Source organism: Colius striatus, chromosome 2, assembly GCF_028858725.1.
Source record: "Colius striatus isolate bColStr4 chromosome 2, bColStr4.1.hap1, whole genome shotgun sequence".
NCBI lineage: Eukaryota > Metazoa > Chordata > Aves > Coliiformes > Coliidae > Colius > Colius striatus.
The window spans coordinates 53,585,490-53,602,738 of NC_084760.1; the positions used below are offsets into that span (position 1 = coordinate 53,585,490).

A 17,249-nucleotide genomic window follows, 5' to 3' on the forward strand; every position below is an offset into this window, starting at 1 on the left:
AAGCCATATTCATCTTGAGCCAGCAAGCTCCAATGTATTCTGAACTCTTCAACTCCCCTTGGCCCTGGGCATTGATACGAAATAGTGCTGGGTATTAGGATTTTATGTATTTTCAGTTAACACTCTTGACTCCAGGTGAAGTTTTAATTCTGTCAGCAGTGCTTCTTTAGCATCAGCTTCTCATCTCATTCTACTTCAAAATGCCCTTTTAAGTGGTAGTTTAGTTATTACTGAACTAACAACTAGAATTGCCACAGTATTGGAGTGCATGGTTGCCCACAGTGTTCTTACCCCAAAAAGCAACAGTCAGATTTTTAGTTATTCACCAATGGCCTTTTCCCTTTTAATAGTAGTGTCCTCTTAATAGTCAGCAGCAGATAGATTTTTTTTAATAGATATGTTTAAGTTTCATAGCCTATAAAAAGCACCCTTCATAAAAAGTTCCCCTTCATAATTACCATATATCCTTGCTTGTATTTCATGCCAGCACCTGCTACGAGGTAGTAGTTCAATGACAGAACTGCCAGAACTGGCATCACCTGATCTCACAGGGATTTATGTCTCATGTTTGGGTGAGCTAGTGCCTAAGAAGATGCATAGTCCAAATTCTGGTGTTTATTCAGTAGTGAGTTTACTTCCAAGTCTGTACTTAAAGACTGCAATGTTAGGTTTTCTCTCTTCTATCCAATTCACCTATCCACAATAAAATTGTAGAAAGTAACATCTTTTCACTCTATCTGTGTCAGATTAGATTTAAATTGAATCAGTGTGTTCTAACATTATTGATGGGAAGCAGAGAAGATACACACTCTTTGACTTTCTTATTCTTCTCTTACTGTCTTCTAAAGACAAGGCTAGAAATTCATCTTCAGTTAAACCTGCTTGATCTATGAGTGATTAACAGTAATGACAATTTGCATTGTGTAATTTTTTTCCCACTCATTCAAATCTCACGCATTGGGGAATAAACTTTGTAAGAATCACAAATAATTAGTAGATAAGTCATTATTCATATCTGTCTGCTGGGGGAAGAAATGTCACAGAGTGGGTAGGTGACCGAACCAATTTTTTGTAATGAGTTAATGAAGATGGGGGAAAAAAAGAAAGCTCATGCACCCTAACAGATTCCTCTGCCTTAAACAATGAGTGTCATTTATTTTAAGATTATTTGACTTTAAGTCTTGTGAATGTGATTAACATGCCTGGGATTATCCAGGAGGATAAATTATTCATGCAAATTACATATTTATAAATGATATACAGAGATATATACAGATTTCTTTAATTTCACTAACAATCTGGTAAATTTGAAAATAAGATTTTTTTTTTTTTTTACTTCTGAAAACCTTTCTTTGCATTGCTATAAGTAACTTCATACTAGATAAAGTAGGCTAAACAATGAAAAAAGGACCTGAAATAATCTAGTGGGTTAGCAGGTGGAAGCTGAGGCATCAGAAAAATCACCAACTACTTTATTGCTGCAGTTTTAGTTGCAATTTACTCTTAGAAAGAGTTCTATAATCAGTAATCTAATGAAATAAGACATCTAAAGATTATCAGATCTAACCACAGAGCTTAGATTGGATCAAAATCAAGGCACTAGAAATTATTCCTTTCATTTCTTACGAAAATGCATGTTCAAATTCCTAGATCTGACTTCCACTATTATGATTTACATCCAGGGTCAAACTAGGCTCACTGCAAAATCTCTAAAAGGAAACAAGAGGTCTGAATACCTCAGATGAGGTTGTAATTTGGTAACTAGAAAAGCTATTTTATGTTAATAGGCTAAGCGTAGAAAAGAGAAGGCTCAAAATGACAAAGGTAGCAGACAGAAGAGATACTGACCTTGCCTTTGGTTTGTGTTACTCCAGTGGTAATCTGAAGATCAAAGACTGTATAAAGTACCTTTTTACTATGATAGGTAGATATTTGAACGCTACAGAGCTGCAGCAGACAATGAAAATAAATAGAACCCCTTCAAAACTGAAAATGCTACTGATTGCGACTGGTGCGTAAGATTTACTCCCTAGGAAGGTGAAAGCACGTTGCAGTGATGTAAGTCACCTCTGACGAGGCCTTTATGCCAGCTCGTGTTCTGTGACAGCCGTTTGACTGCCATCTTCCCCTGCATTTGATGCAAGGTTGGATGACTACAAAGTCTGTAGAGAAGCAACATGGGTGCTGGTGAAGTCCTGTATCTAATGAGATTTGCTGTAATCGGTGAAAATGTAAAATAATTATCTTGTAATTGTGCTTTGTAACAGATTCGTTTTCAAAGAAAGCAGTAATTCAATTCTGATACTGTCTTCAACCTCTGTGACACTTTTACTTCTGTCCTGTGTAGCATTTGATTCTGACACTCCTGCTAGAAGCAGGGAGATCCAACATGCCCAGCAGCCCTCCCTCTCCATGCTGTCTTCTGCCTTGCAAGTCTGCTGCACACATTAGGTCTCTTCTGCTGAGCTCTGTAAAGCCGAAGGAGAACACAGCTCCTTTGCTGATCTTAGTTTAAATAGCAAGTTGTCATCTGAATTGGAGAGACTGCAGCGGATAAAAGAGAAGCAATATACTTATTTTCTGGTCTATCAGTGCTGCCATTCTACCTGTGTCCTAAGCCCATACACAAATAATTGGGAATTTGCTGCCTTAATGACTGTTGGGGTTTTTTTATTGTACCTCTGCGGCTGTGTGGGTGAATGTGAAAAGGATTTTGTACATGTATATATGTATTTTTTGTGGACAGGCACTGCACAGCTAAAACCACTTTTAATTTTTCTTTCTAATTTATTTTTAATTTTGTAAACCTCCAGGGATAAATCCTTATTATACGATGTAAAATCATGCTCTTCTACAAAGCAGCTTGTTTGTCGAGTTTTAATTTGAGCCAGCAGAGGCAAAGCTGTAGATTTTTTTCCAAACACTGAGAGCTCCGGTGTATATATATGTGAAGTGTGTGTCTCACTGTAAAATGAGTAAAAAATTTAAAACCTAAACCTACCCATCTAGAAAGGGAAAAAAAAGGGGATTTGTATTTCTCTGTGTTAACCATGTATTAGACTTCTGAATCTTGAAACATTCTAAATATGCAATTCGCTTTTAAATCTACGTTACATTTGGATCAGAGCGCATATGAGGGCTTACATTTTCAAAAGCTCAAGTGCTGGCAGAAATTAGAGGTTTGTTTTTTTGAAAGAGGATCTCCATCAAAGGTGGTGGCTTCTGAAGATGGCATTACTCTGTGCAGTCACAGATGTTCACTGACATCAGTAGGTGCTTTGGCTCGCTGGAAATGCCTTTAAGCCAACCGGCACATTTTATGGTTTAGTATTTGTTTGTTTGACTGGCTGGAAGCCTTAGTCACAGTCCTATTGAGATAATAGCAAAACCACACCATCTGACACAATATCTCTTCCCTTAGCAGTCAATGGGAGGAATGTTATTTTCAAAACACTGGTTACCTCATGCTAGACAATTAATCTGTAATATGTTGGGTGAAAAAAACTTTAAAAATGCCTAACCAGATAGTTTAGGTGTAGGCATTTACCTTCAGTCCTTCTGGACTACAATGCTTACAACTCTTAAGACCTGAATAAGTAATTTGCTTTAAATTCTAATGAAGGGAAATTTTAAAAAAATAAACAAATTGTCTCCTCTAAGTGTGCTATTTTTTTCCCCACTTCGTTTTCATACAAAGATGATGTTTATATCTATTTGTGTTGTAGACTTTTGCATTAAGCTCTCTATTCCTTCTGCTTCTTACTTTAGTCTTCTCAAGTTAAGTCAAGGCTTCCTACTTATCACTCTGCCCTGGTGAGGCCCCGTCTGGAGTACTGTGTCCAGTTCTGGGCTTCTCAGCTCAAGAGGGACAGAGAACATCTGGAGACAGTCCAGCACAGGGCCACCAAGATGATCAGGGGACTGGAATATCTTCCTTATGAGGAAAGGCTGTGGGAACTGGGCTGTTTAGTCTAGAGAAGAGGAGACTGAGGGGGATCTCATTAATATTTACAAATGTGTAAATGATGGGTGTCAGGAGGTTGGGGCATCCGTTTTTTTCTATAGTAGCTAGCAACAGGACAAGGGGTAATGGGATGAAGCTGGAACACAAGAAGTTACACTGAAACATAAGAAAAAACTATTTTACTGTGAGAGTGAGGGAGCCCTGGCACAGGCTGACCAGGGAAGGTATGGAGTCTCCTTCTCTGGAGATCTTCAAGACCCACCTGGACGCATTCCTATGTGACCTGATCCAGGTGGACCTGCTTTGGCAGGGCAGTTGGACTGGATGATCTCTAAAAGTCTCTTCCAACCTCTACCATTCTATGATTCTATGATTGTGACTCCCATTTCTCTTCTCCGTGTTGTCTGAATTCACTGAGGATGCCATCTGTGATTGCTCTCCAGAGACCCTGTCCTGCTGGAAGCTCATGGCTTCTCCAGGCTGTCTTTCACTGTTGCCTTCTATCGGGTCACACACTTGTAAAAGTCTGACATTTGAATATGGTGGCTTTACTTCAGCCCTTCGGTGTCAAAGCCAGCACTTCACCTGCCTCTTCCTTGATTTGTCCATAGCATTGCTCTGATACTCACTGCAGATGATCATTTTCTTTCATCTGCCCTTCTCTCCAACCAGTCTCTCACTTCAGAAGCAATTCATTCCCTTCTATGAATTGATGACAAGGCCGAAGAAATAGAGAGCAGTGTAAACAAATAGCAGTCCCCAGCTTAATGTTAAATATACATTGCTTTTTGCTCATATGTACCTTCAAATGGAGGTCTGTCAGTTTTACTCATGCTTCCAGGCCTGCACAATTGATATGTTAATGGTAAATGATAATAATAATGTGGGCAGAGGGAGCCTGGTCAGAAGCTATACCTTTCTTACACACCAAGTAACAGGAGATGCAGCAAGAGAGTCGAAGCAGAGGCTGAGTATGTTCCACAGAGAAAGATGCAGCTTCTGCACAAGGTTTGGGTTTCTTTTTTTCCCCAGAAACAAATCCTTCATTTTATTTCTGTCACTCTGAATGCCTGTACATCTCTCAGCCTTCCACTGGGCAAGACAAAGACACTTGCTGTGAAAGTAAACTAGTGTTCATCAGAGCTATACAGTGCCTGCATAAATTCATTTTGGCATTGCTTTTGCTCTGCCTAGTTTTCTTACCTGAAACTGGTCTTTTGCAGTTTGAAATATCTCAGAGGTGTATAACAAAGACAAAATACCACTTGCCAAATCTTTTTCTTATTTCTGTTATTAACAAAGAAAGGATAGAGAAAGCAAAAGAAAGAACCATGTATGTCAGTTAAAATTGTAGATTTAATTTTCATCTCTGGAAACTCTGACTTTAGACAGATGTCATGGCCATACAGTCATTTTTAAAGCTAATTTACTTGGCCACATCTGAGCAGTACAGTGATGTGTTGATTGGAAACTAAAGCTGGAGAAAGAAAGCACTGGCAAACTAAACCTATGAAAAGAGTCCTTGAGGTCTGTTTGTAGTCTTTGCTCAGGCAACCTAATGCCAGTTCAGTTCTCTCAGCTTTGTAGGTAGCACCAAGGTCCAACTGTAGCAAAAAAAGATAAATAACAGAGACTGCAGTTTTATGTCTTTGATTATCCACTGACGGTTTCCAGTTGGGTGTTTTAAAGGTATTATCTGGGAAGCATAAAAATGGGAAAGATAGTTTCAGTACCTGCAAAGGATCTATCTGCATGTTTTACAATGATGTTAGTAGGAATTAGGACATTAATTGCAAATGCTTTTTTGAAAACACCTCCTTAAATATATTTAAAAATTTTAAAAAATATTTCTTTCTGCATGCTCTAATTGTCATAACAAATAAATGTAGTCATAGTTCATGTCTGATTTTCTTTTTCGTGAATTCTGTTAATCAGTGTTAACAGGAAAGTGTGTAGTTGAATGTACAGACTCCTTATTTAGGATCTTTAATATATTCACCACCTTGTGCCTACTATTTCTCTTCTGCTTACTGAGAGGGAGAGAAAGAAAGATAAAAATGGAAGGGAGGAAAGAAGGAAAGAAAGGAAAGATTTATAGTATTTACAGTTTTGCACTCAGTGTCATTATCACTGTAACAAATAATTAAGTTGTTGCCTAAAAATATCCCACTGGAAGTGTGTATGTGTGAGCATTTGTTAATGAAGAAAAGAAGTCAAATGATTCAGATGCTTTGTTCGAGTTAATAACATCCAAGTCAACACTAAGACTTCTGAATCAGCTTGTGAAGTAATTGTCTGTTTTTCTGTGACTGCATCTTTCAAGAGATCTGAGATACTCCTTTGCCTACCATTTCTGATGGTATGACAACCTGTATATCACAAGGTCTATTTAAACCAGAACACACTTGTGATAAAGGAAAATGGTAAGAGAGAATTGGGAAGCCTGAGTAAGTTTTGATGGCAATTGACAATAATGTTCCTTCTCTTCTGTATTTTCCACAATTCATTTTGATGAAAGGCTGCAGGAACACAAAAAAAGTATCAGAATAGTAGTGGGCAGGTGGAGAGGTTTTAAACTTTAAAGACAGTTCAAATTCCATTTATGGTATTTTGCCAGTACCAGTCAATCCTATTATGTCTCTGTTTATGCCACAGTCTCTTAAGGATCTCAAGTCATACTGTGTTCACTCACAGTCACTGTGTCCAGCCCCTTTCACAGTAGGGTCCCATCATAGCTGGAGCTTACTGTAATGCAAATAAGCAACAGGTTTGCCCACCCTCACTAATGAGCTGGTTTCTTTTGAATGGAGAACGATAATAATCCCTAGCCTAGCATGAGGAATGCTTTAACCTTTTGAAAGTTGTGGCTTTGATCTGCAGGCTGTATTGTACTGTCAGTCTTCATGTGGTAGAAATTAAGTACTGAGTGATTGACAGGGCTCCCATAGAAGGCAGCAAATCTGCCTGTTTCAGAAATTTATCCTGGGAGCAGAGCAACTTGTCATGCAAAATCCGTTTGTCTAAACAAACAGCCTTTCTCTAAACAAGTCTGATATTTCGAACCTCTGGGATCATCATAACCATCCTTGGAACATGATCTGTAATCTGCCCAAAGGTGATGCTGTTATTTCTCCTGCTCTAATACTCCCATCATATCTGTACATCTTCCACTCTGGTAAAAACCTCTTGCATCATGTGTGATGCAATGTTGATCAATATGTTTGGAAAGTATAAATGTATGTAACAAACTATTCTTTATAATTGTGTGTCTATAAAAGTAAGGACACATTTATAATCTGATGAAGCTGCATTTGATTTTCCTGACATTGTTTACATCTTAAGCGGAGTGACAATACGACCCTCTCATATTACTCTGCCAAACTGGCTGGTTTAATATGTACAAGACAAATAGAGTGTGTTAGTTTTCACCTCCTTGCAGTACCTCTTTATATGTGGTGGTTTTCAACTGTATATTGTGAATGCAAGAGATCTACATAATTTCTCTCTACGGGCAGGTATTTTGTGCATGTGAGCCTAACTCTTTTACATAATTCTTCTTGTTTATTACCACAGGAGAAGAAAACTTGCTGGCAATTTTGAAAAGGAGATGGTGGAAGTACATGATCCTCGGGATAATAGATATAGAAGCCAATTACCTGGTAGTCAAAGCTTATCAATACACCACTCTTACAAGTGTACAGGTAAGAATTCAAAGGATTTTTCCCTTTTGAGGTAAGATAATAAGCCCAATAGGGTCAATAGGTGAGTGCCCATTGGCTTCAGTGCACTAGTAGCTAGTTCCTGCCTGTGTCTTCTGTGTAGCTTTTGATGCTGTCTCACAAGACCCATTTTTTTATATTGCTCTATTTTTATTACTTGGTATTTTCCAAATGGTACAAAAACATCCAAGCTTTCATTTTATTTTCTGATGCTAAACCATTCATAATCATATTTTTGTCATTGATTTGGTCAATATATATAAGGATATATCTTCAGATGGGTTAAAATTATTTTCTTACTTTATATTCTACTTGGAAAAAGTACAAGCGCTTCCTTTAGGATTCCATAATTAGATCTGAGTGAAAAAAATGTCTGTAAGTAAAATGGATGTAGTAGTTATGATGAAGAAGTCTAACTGTAATGCATATTATTATATGCAAGTTATAAAACAGCTTAACTGCAGCTATCAAAACTTGTACTCTCCCTTAAAAATTTATATGTGCAGTGAACAAAAGCTAAGATATCAGTTTCTCCAAAGGTCCGACCTCTATATTTTAAATACAAACACAAAAGAATCAAGCTTCTTCCCATATAAGTGAAGAAGTAAATAATAGAAACATTTTTAAGAGCCTAGAAAATGTCCATCTTGGGAAATCGTTGCATACTTCATTGATACTTGTTCTGAAACAAGCCTACTCCCTTTTTACATTATTTCTAATTAAGTGGGCAACCCTAGGTACTGTCCAGTATATTTTACACCCTATGTGTCTGATGTTTGACAGTAAAATAGAGTAGCACTTGTTAATGTTCTACAGAGTTGAAGCTAATTAGGAATATATCTCTTTGATAGTTGAAAAGTGATACTGGAAAATATTCAACTGCTTTAGCTGAATATGAAGCAGAAAGAGAAGAAAACTATGAATTCTAGGAATCCGAATGTGAGATTTATGCTAAATATTCACAAGTGCCTCTGCCATCAGGATTTTGGTTTAAGAATTCTTTAAAATATGCCCAGACAACGTGGTGTTCTTCAACACTTTTCTAAATCAGATTAATCATTATAGAGTAAAGCATAGATCCACGTAAACCTCATACTATCTGATTTTATAGCTGCTAAAAGCCCTTGAGAAAAGCAAAAGCTGACTTGCTTCTTTTATGTGTTCACTCATAGCAAGTAGGAATAGCAGACTAAGACAACCCCAGTCATTAAATCCCAGCTCCCACAGCCATCAACAACCACATACCAGAGCTATGGACCCATGAAACATGAAGATGCAAACCCTCCTGTAGAGCAGGAGGCCTTTAGCTTAAGAAATACAGGGCGGGAGAGTTCAAGGGCATTGCTTGTGTAACAGCACAGAATTTGCTAGTTGAAATGAGCCACAGTCTCTTTTTAGACTGGTAGAAAGAGGAAGGATGGAACAGAACTGTCATAGAGCATAGACAATGTCATGTCACATAATCTTAAGGGCTGGAAGGGACCTCGAAAGATCATCTAGTCCAACTCCCCTGTCAGAGCAGGACCTCCTAGAGTAGGTCAAACATAAATCATCCAGGTGTGTTTTGAATGTCTTTAGAGAAGAAGATTCCACAACCCATCTGAGCAGTCTTTTCCAGTGCTCCGTCACCCTCACAGTGAAGAAATTCTTCCTTGTATTTCTTTGGAACCTCTTATGTTCCAGCTTATACCCGTTGCTCCTTGTCCTATCATTGGACATCACTGAGAACAGTCTGGCTCCATCCTCCTGACACCCACCCTTTACATATTTGTAAACATTAATGAGGTCATCCCTCAGTCTCCTCTTCTCCAAACTAAAGTGTCCATGTTAAGCATCTTCCACGTAAAGATTAAAACACAGTTCAGGTCTCTTTCCCATGTAGCTTGACAGAAGGAAGAGGTAGAAGCTCAAATGCCATATAGCTTTTTTCCAGGAGTGGAATAAATGCAGTGTCTCCTTTTCCTATAGTTGTCTTGAATTTATGAGATACACGTGTAGTGACTGAGGGCCTGTCGCAATTTAAACTCACTTCATGCCTTAACTTGAATGAGCTTTTAAGTGTAGGCAAGCCCAAAGAGAGGGTGAGAATGGGATGAGTATGAGCAAATGCATTAAGATGTTGAATCAAATGACACATTTTATGAAATGTAGCCAAACAACCCTCTATTTCATTTTAAAATGAAACAGAAGCAGATCACAAGATTATTCAGCCTGAAACAGCACTGGTCAAAGCGCATAATAGTATGAAATGAAGAGTGAAGAAGTGGAAAGTAAAAGATGAAAAAAAGCAACATTTTCCTAGAATCTGCTTTCCAAAGAAGCAAGCAGGACCAGTCTGAGTATCTTCCAAAGACCTGATCCTGCAAGAGCACTACCTGGTGAGGCCATAAATGCTCTCTACACTCACTGGCACACAGCAGGAAGTATTCAAATCATTTTAGTACTGAGACCTGAGAAACCATTGCTACCTGCTACAAATCAGCACAGCTTCAGCTGAAGGCTGTGGGAGCTGTGCCAATGTATACATTGACTGAAAATTGAGCCCCTCAATTCCAGGGGATTTTATTTTCAACAAGCTTGTTTGATGGGCTGAATATAAGAGTTTTTGGAATTGTCACTTCAGCAAATGAGAAATCTTGCAGTACTTTTATAGTGGTAGTAGATGGACCATTTCAGTAGGAAATCTGTTTTACAGCATACACTTTTTTCCACATGATGTCTCTGCTCTGTCACGCAAAACTAACATGGAAGTGTACTGGGCTTGTGGTGCTTTTAGGCAAAAACCATTAAGCTTGCTCTCAGCAAAAAGCCAAAGTTTAACTGTCAAAATATACCTTTATTGCAACTGATTTGAAATTCTGCTTTCACTAAAACCTTCAAGCACTGAATAGGTTTTTTTTTTTTTTCCAAGCAGCTTTAAACAATTAGGACTGACAAAGTTTTTAGTTTAAACATCTTATTTTTCGTAATTGACTTTATTTCATCATGGCTTCAGGAAAAGACTGAAAATCATGACCTACTTTTTCCCACTGTTTCATACCCAAGTCTTTCGTATACTTTCCTTTAAAATTCCTATTTGGGTTTGGTCTCAGAAAACAGAATTTTCCAATAAACCTTCCTATACATCTTTCATTAGATGCCTTTAGAGCCATTGTGAAAGAGGACACATAGGCATAAATTAGCAATGAAATTAGCAATATGGTACCTAACCTTTATTTTTGGATGAGCTTCTGATTATTTCAAATCCTCATGTACTCTATAATTACTGTCTGAGAATGTGTGACCCTCAGCTCCATCATAAGCCTAGAAACACATAACTTTTCCTTACAAAAAACTAAAAAGAAACCCCACAAATTAAAAGTAATAGACCTGCCTTATAAACTAGGTGACATTAAAAAAATGATTGAAAACCAATGCACTGTTTACGTTTCAGACATCAATGTGTAGGTCAAATGCTAAAGATAAAATCCAAGGTACCTGTTTAGGTACCAGCAGTGCAATCCAGATGCTGGTAGATTTTAGGGATGTGGTTTAGTGGTGCAAGAGGCAGTGCTGATTAAAAGTTGGACTCCATGATCTTAAAAGTCTTTTCCAAACTAAACAATTCTATGATTCTAATAGATTAATTAAAGAAACCTACACCTAATTTTTACATATCTAAAATATCTAAAACATCCTTGTGCTCAGAGCACAACCTTTGTACAGGAAAGATGTGTTTGAACCTCTCAGGTTGCTCCTTCTTTGGTAGCTTTAAGTTCTGGTTCTTTACATGCTGAGAGTGCTTCTTATTGGTGGAGACAGAAGCCTAAATACCTGTGTCCATTTTTAAATCCAAAAGCTAACTATTCCTACATCAAAGTACCCAAGGAACTCAATTTGTTAGATATGATCTTAGCATGCTTACAGAAAGCCTAGAGTGCTTTCCAAATTGCAGGGGTAGAACCAGCTTTTACATAAAGTCATAGCTGTTGAACACTACCCCACAGAAAGATCTTAACTACATTTTAGCTGGAAGGATTGAAACTCAAGCTTCCCACAGCCATGAAAATGCTAAGGCTAGCAGGTGAACACTGTTCTCTAGAGGATACATTTAAAAATTGAGTATACATCAGGTAAAAGGCACAGTAGTTTGTTGATGGATCAATTTGATATCCAAACCCACATATTTCAAGAAGTGCCAGAGATCAGTCACACTTAATGCTCTCAGATGCATGTGTCCTGATTACCAGATGGCCAAAAACTTGCAAAATGATCTTTAGTTTCCCTTTGATGCATTAATCTGACTTGCCCTAGGTTTTTCAGCCTTATTGCATGTTAGCTGTGGCAGGTCGGGAAAGTGCATTAGACACTCCCATGTACACTAGCACCCAATCCTGTGGACTTCTTTTTCAAAACACATACATTTAACTGTCAGGACTGCCTATGGTAGTGCTTTCTATATTTAAACTAATGGTTTTTAAAACAACCCTGGTGTAGGCCTGTGGAAGGTTTAATAACTATTCAATGAGGGTATTTAAACTACTATTAGAGACACTTTTTACTTGACAGACAAAATTAGTTCCCCCAGAAGGAATTAAAAGATTCTGAAGTTCTTGCAGTTGTTTAAATCTAGCCATTTAATTTCTTTGAAACCGTGTTTTGGCTCCAGCGTCCCTGTATGACATTGTGAGTGTACCATACGCCTACATCCTACTGAGTCCATAATGTCTTCCACTAAGCCTGTTACCATACTAACATTTGTAACCTTGGCTGCCAGGTAAGTGCTTTCTCATCATAGCAAGCTGTGTTATGAGACTGACTTCCCTTTCTCTTCTCCCCCGTTGTCCCCATAGTAATTAGCTCTCTTATCTGCAATATACGGTTCTATCCACCTGATAATTACATTGTTGTGTTGCATACTTCCAGATGTAATATTATCCTTTTTCTGTGTTATGACATCACATCTGGACTACTTTTGCAACACCTTGCATAGTGGTACTGTGGAATATGCATACAATGTCACAAGAAATAAGGCACTATCAAAGAGAGAAGTATGTTTCCAAGTAGTGATTTATCTGGTAATTTGTTCCTTGGGCAATCAAGCCTTTGATTGACATGATGAAAACAAAGGCAGTAAAAGCTGGGATTTATAGACACCAGGAGACAGACAATAAAACTACAATGCTGATGTTCTCAGCTACTCTTGGATCACTGTGAGGCTCAGCAGTACATCATACTTCCAATTACCTCTGGCAGTTTTCATACCTCAACAACTGCCACCAGAAAAGGAGTCAGCAGTAAGTGCCTATTATAGGAGTGCTGGATGGCAATAGGTTTTGCTTTGTTCTTGGTCCCGATGGACTCAATGTACATTGAAACAGAAGGTTTGAGATAGTTTTGAAGCAAAGGTGAGGGGCTGGGGATATATGATATTGAAGTTGTTGATCTACCTAGTCCAGTACCTGCTAATGTGAAACATCTCAAAAACACAGATAAGTTCCACACGTTCCTTTCCTCCTCCATCCTATGCATGTAAGATTGACCATACTTTCCTGTTTAAATTCAGGGCAGTGTGGGAATACTGCAATATTAATACAGTTTGCAGATCATCATTGTGCAGAAGTATGCAACTGTCCATTTACACTGTGAAAGTCTGTGGGATGTATCTTGCATCTGATTTATTATCATGCTTCCAGTTGCTATTCTGTCTTTTAACTGTTACATACCTGTGGTTCACAAACCAGCCCCTACAGTATCCTCAGTCTCAGTACATGGCTTTAGAGTCGAGTTCTCAGTATCCAGAGCTCCTGCCTCTAATAGCAAAATTCACCTGGAGCCAAACTTTTTACTAACATAAATGTGCAAAATGTCATTAAAGTCAGTGGACCTGTGGTAGTTAAGCCCTGGCTGGGTGCCAACTGCCCACCAAGTCATAATACCACTCCCCTTCCTAAACTGGACAGGAGAGAGAAAAAAAAATAACAAGCCATTTGTGTGTCGAGATAAGGACTGGGAGATCACTCAGCAATTAGCATCATGGGCAAAACAGACTCAACTTGGGGAGAAATGGCTTGATCTATTAATAAACTATGAGAGCAGGGAGGTGAGAAATAAAACTGAATCTTAAAACACCTCCCCCCACCCCTCCTTCTTCCAGGACTCTCTTTCCTTCCCTCCTAGCAGCACAGGGGATGGTGGATGGGGGTTTTGGTCAGTTCAATACAGATAGACTTTGCTGCTGCATCTTCTCAGGGGGAGGCCTCCTCACACTTCCCACTGCTACACTGTGGGGTCCCTCCCATGGGAGACAGTCTCTCATGAACTTCTCCAGCGTGGATCCTTCCCATGGGCTGCGGCTGCTCATGAACTGCTCCAGCATGGGGCCTCCCACGGGGGCAGCTCCTCACACCCTGCCCCAATGTGGGTCATCCACTGGGAGAACAGTCCTGCAGGTACTGACTGCTCCAGCCTGAGTCCCTCACAACATCATAAGTCCTGACAGCAAACCTGCTCTGGCATGGGTTCCTCTCTTCCCACAGGCTCCCAGGTCCTGCCAGGACCTTGCTCCATGGTAAGCTTCCCACAGAGTCACAGCCTCCTTCCGGCATCCACCCACTCCGGTGTGGGGTCCCCCACGGACTGCGAGTGGATCTCTGCTCCCTAGTGGCTTCCATGGACTGCAGGGGCACAGCTGCCTCACCATGGTCTGCACCACAGGACACAGGGGAATCTTTCTTTCAGAGCCTAAGCACCCTCCTCCCCCTCCTTCTCCACTGACCTTGGTGTCTGTGGATTGTTGCTGCTGCAGTTTAGCAACTGTGCAGCAACTTCTTCTTCTCAAATACGTTATTCACAGAGGAGTTACATCAGTCACTAGTTGGCCAGGCCTTGGTCAGCTGTGGGTCCATCGTAGAATTGACTGACATTAGCCCTATCAGCTACAAGGAATGCCTCTGGCAGCTCTTTGTTTAAAGAAGCCATCCCTGTAGCCCCCCTGCTACCAAAAACCTGACCCAGGCAAAACCACTACACTATTACAACAGCAAAGATTTTGGTGTTTTGTGCCCATTTTACATATTCTTGCAGGTGAGATGCAAACGCAGAAGTTTTTCTGCAGGAGATAGCCATAATTTTTTTCTGGGCCAGGATCTAATCCCCTGTGTAGCTTACATCAGCTGGTGACATGGAGAAGTTTCTAATAATTAACTTTGAGAAAATGATCTTCAAAGCCCATATCCAGTCATCTTGCTTAGAGAGAAGCAAAAGAGAAAACAAGGTTTTTCTGAAGAAACATGACTGCCAACAGAGCTGTCTGCTGTGTTATAATGATCTTTTTCTGACAGCGGTATGTAAAATTAGAGGAGGAAGGCAATTAAAGGAAAGGCCATTTCAGTAGTCAGTCTGTTGGTAACACTTCCTGGTATTTGAGCAGATCTTGCATAATCACAACTGGACTGCATATAATGAGAGGAGATGATCAAGAGGTGTGTCCAAAGGTGTGTTTTTTTAAAAAGAGTGGAGATATGATTACTTGTATTGGCAATAAAGTGTGCCCATGAGTAGAGATGAGAGCAGAGAAACTGTGGCTTGGATGTGACCACCACCTTTCATTTAACGTAATGTCAAGAAGTAGCTGAATTCCTTCTATGTACCTAAAAAGTTCAAACTCTGATAATCTTCATCCCACTGTTGGTGTATGTAAGTCAGATGTAGGTTAAAGTCTTTCACTAGTGAAAGTTTTGGGAGAGTTTCTTTGTCCACAGAGAAAAAAAGAAAATCCTTGGAACAGATGGAGACAGACACACAGTCGTGTGGCCCCAAGAAAAGAGTCAGAGATCTTGTGGGCAAAATACTGATTTAAATAAGCTTCAGACTAGGAGCAGTCATCTGGCTCTGATTTCTTCCATGTCATGGAAATTAAAAATTTTCACTTTTATTCTTAAACAAATGGCATCACTAAGGGATCTTTCACCAGTCTTCCTGTCCAGAGTGCCCTACATTTTGACTGGATGGAAAAATTAATAGTTGTTCAATCAATTCTGTAATTCTATAAAAACCATGCAAGAAAGTGATTAAGTTGTGATGAGGTAGCAAATAGAAACATGAAAGATAAAAACAATGCTCTTTCTTTTATTTTTTTGCATTGCTTGAAATAACCGTGTCAGAAATGCTGCCAGCATCCACATCTTCCCTGCAGAAGGGAAGTTAACTGCCATCAGTTCCCCTGGCAGCCTGCAGCCAGCTCTGTAAGGGTTCCCAACTCATCTACTTTTGTGCAGTTGAATCAAGCGTGTGACATACTGTGAAGGTAGTGTGAAAACTGGAATAGAAGAATCCCTTGAATAGGCAGCAAACTCTGTCTTCCTTCGAAAAAACAGAGCAGATGTCAGCAGGTGTGTCCCCTACCTGGATATTGTACTTGCTGTTGTGATAAACTTACTAGCTAACATGCTGAAACTCAGTAGCCTTCACATATACTTGACCATACAACTTTGGACAGATATGACAATGATTTTACCGATCCCTCAGGTCTGCAGAGTAGGCTGAGTAGAGGGTGCAGCTGATTCTCTGCATAATTTATTGGAGGGCAGCACTAATGAGAAACCCCTAATGTGAAAAAAAAAGTGGGTTATAACTAGGAGGGGCAAAAAATCCAGTGAATGTGTTTAAAAAGGGAGATTCATCTCAGCTGTTCCCACAGGGAGTTTGCTGACCGGCTTTTTTCTTTTTGATATTGCTGAAGATCAGCAGTTCACCCTCTGTATTACAGACCTTTCTCCTAAAGCTTGCCAGCTCTCCTTTCCAGTACATTCTTACCACAGATGTGCAAACACATGCTGAATTTGTGAGATCAGAGGCTAAATGTTTACTGTTAGCAAGAGAGTATTTGTCTATGATTTACAAGTGAAACTCAATGTAATTTAACAAATAATCAAAGGAAATGCTTTTCAACATTGCATGTCATCAACAGACTTAGATGCAGTGTGATACCTTTTAGACTCCAGTAATCATCCTCAATACTTTTGCATCCAGCCTTCTAAAGCTGTCCAATTCAGAGCTGTGACTGAAGAAAACCACAGACATACACAGCAGTGTCAAAGAATGTGGTCTGCAACACACACTCCCATCAATTTTATTATCTTCCTGTGGCAAAGTAGGAAATATGCTTTCTTTTAGTTTAGTGGGACCTGGTAACTTCTGTGATTAACAGGAACATTGATTAAAATCAGGTCAGTTCTACATTGAGCATAATGACAGGGTATAGGCAATACCTTTTGAATAAGCAATTAAAAAGAAGGAAAATATTGAAGAAGATTCTTGGGGAAATACCAGTAAACAATTGACCTTTGTACTATCAGTGAAATTCAAGCTAAGTGTAGTTTATAGTCAAGCTTTATAGTCAGAAAAACGACCATTTGGTTTGGGTTTTTTGGGTTTGGTTTTTTTTTTGCTAATAACTGAAATACCTAATAAATTAAAGAAAGAAAAAAAAGAAGAGAAGGACTGGAATAGACAAGAAAGGGTTATTGCAGATCGGGTAATTCACAATCTCACATCTTTTGTCTGTAGAATATATGTGCATTTAT

The 17,249-nt window shown here is 39.1% G+C and overlaps 1 protein-coding gene across 1 annotated transcript in view; it reads left to right on the forward strand.

Moving 5' to 3' along the window:
• The window catches only part of SLC35F1 (solute carrier family 35 member F1), a 240,660-nt gene that overhangs the window by 183,410 nt on the left and 40,001 nt on the right, over positions 1-17,249 (forward strand). Inside the window, exon 3 of the mRNA XM_061990332.1 lies at positions 7,538-7,665. Coding sequence (XP_061846316.1) covers positions 7,538-7,665 — 128 coding nt within the window. The remainder of the gene's footprint in view (positions 1-7,537; positions 7,666-17,249) is intronic.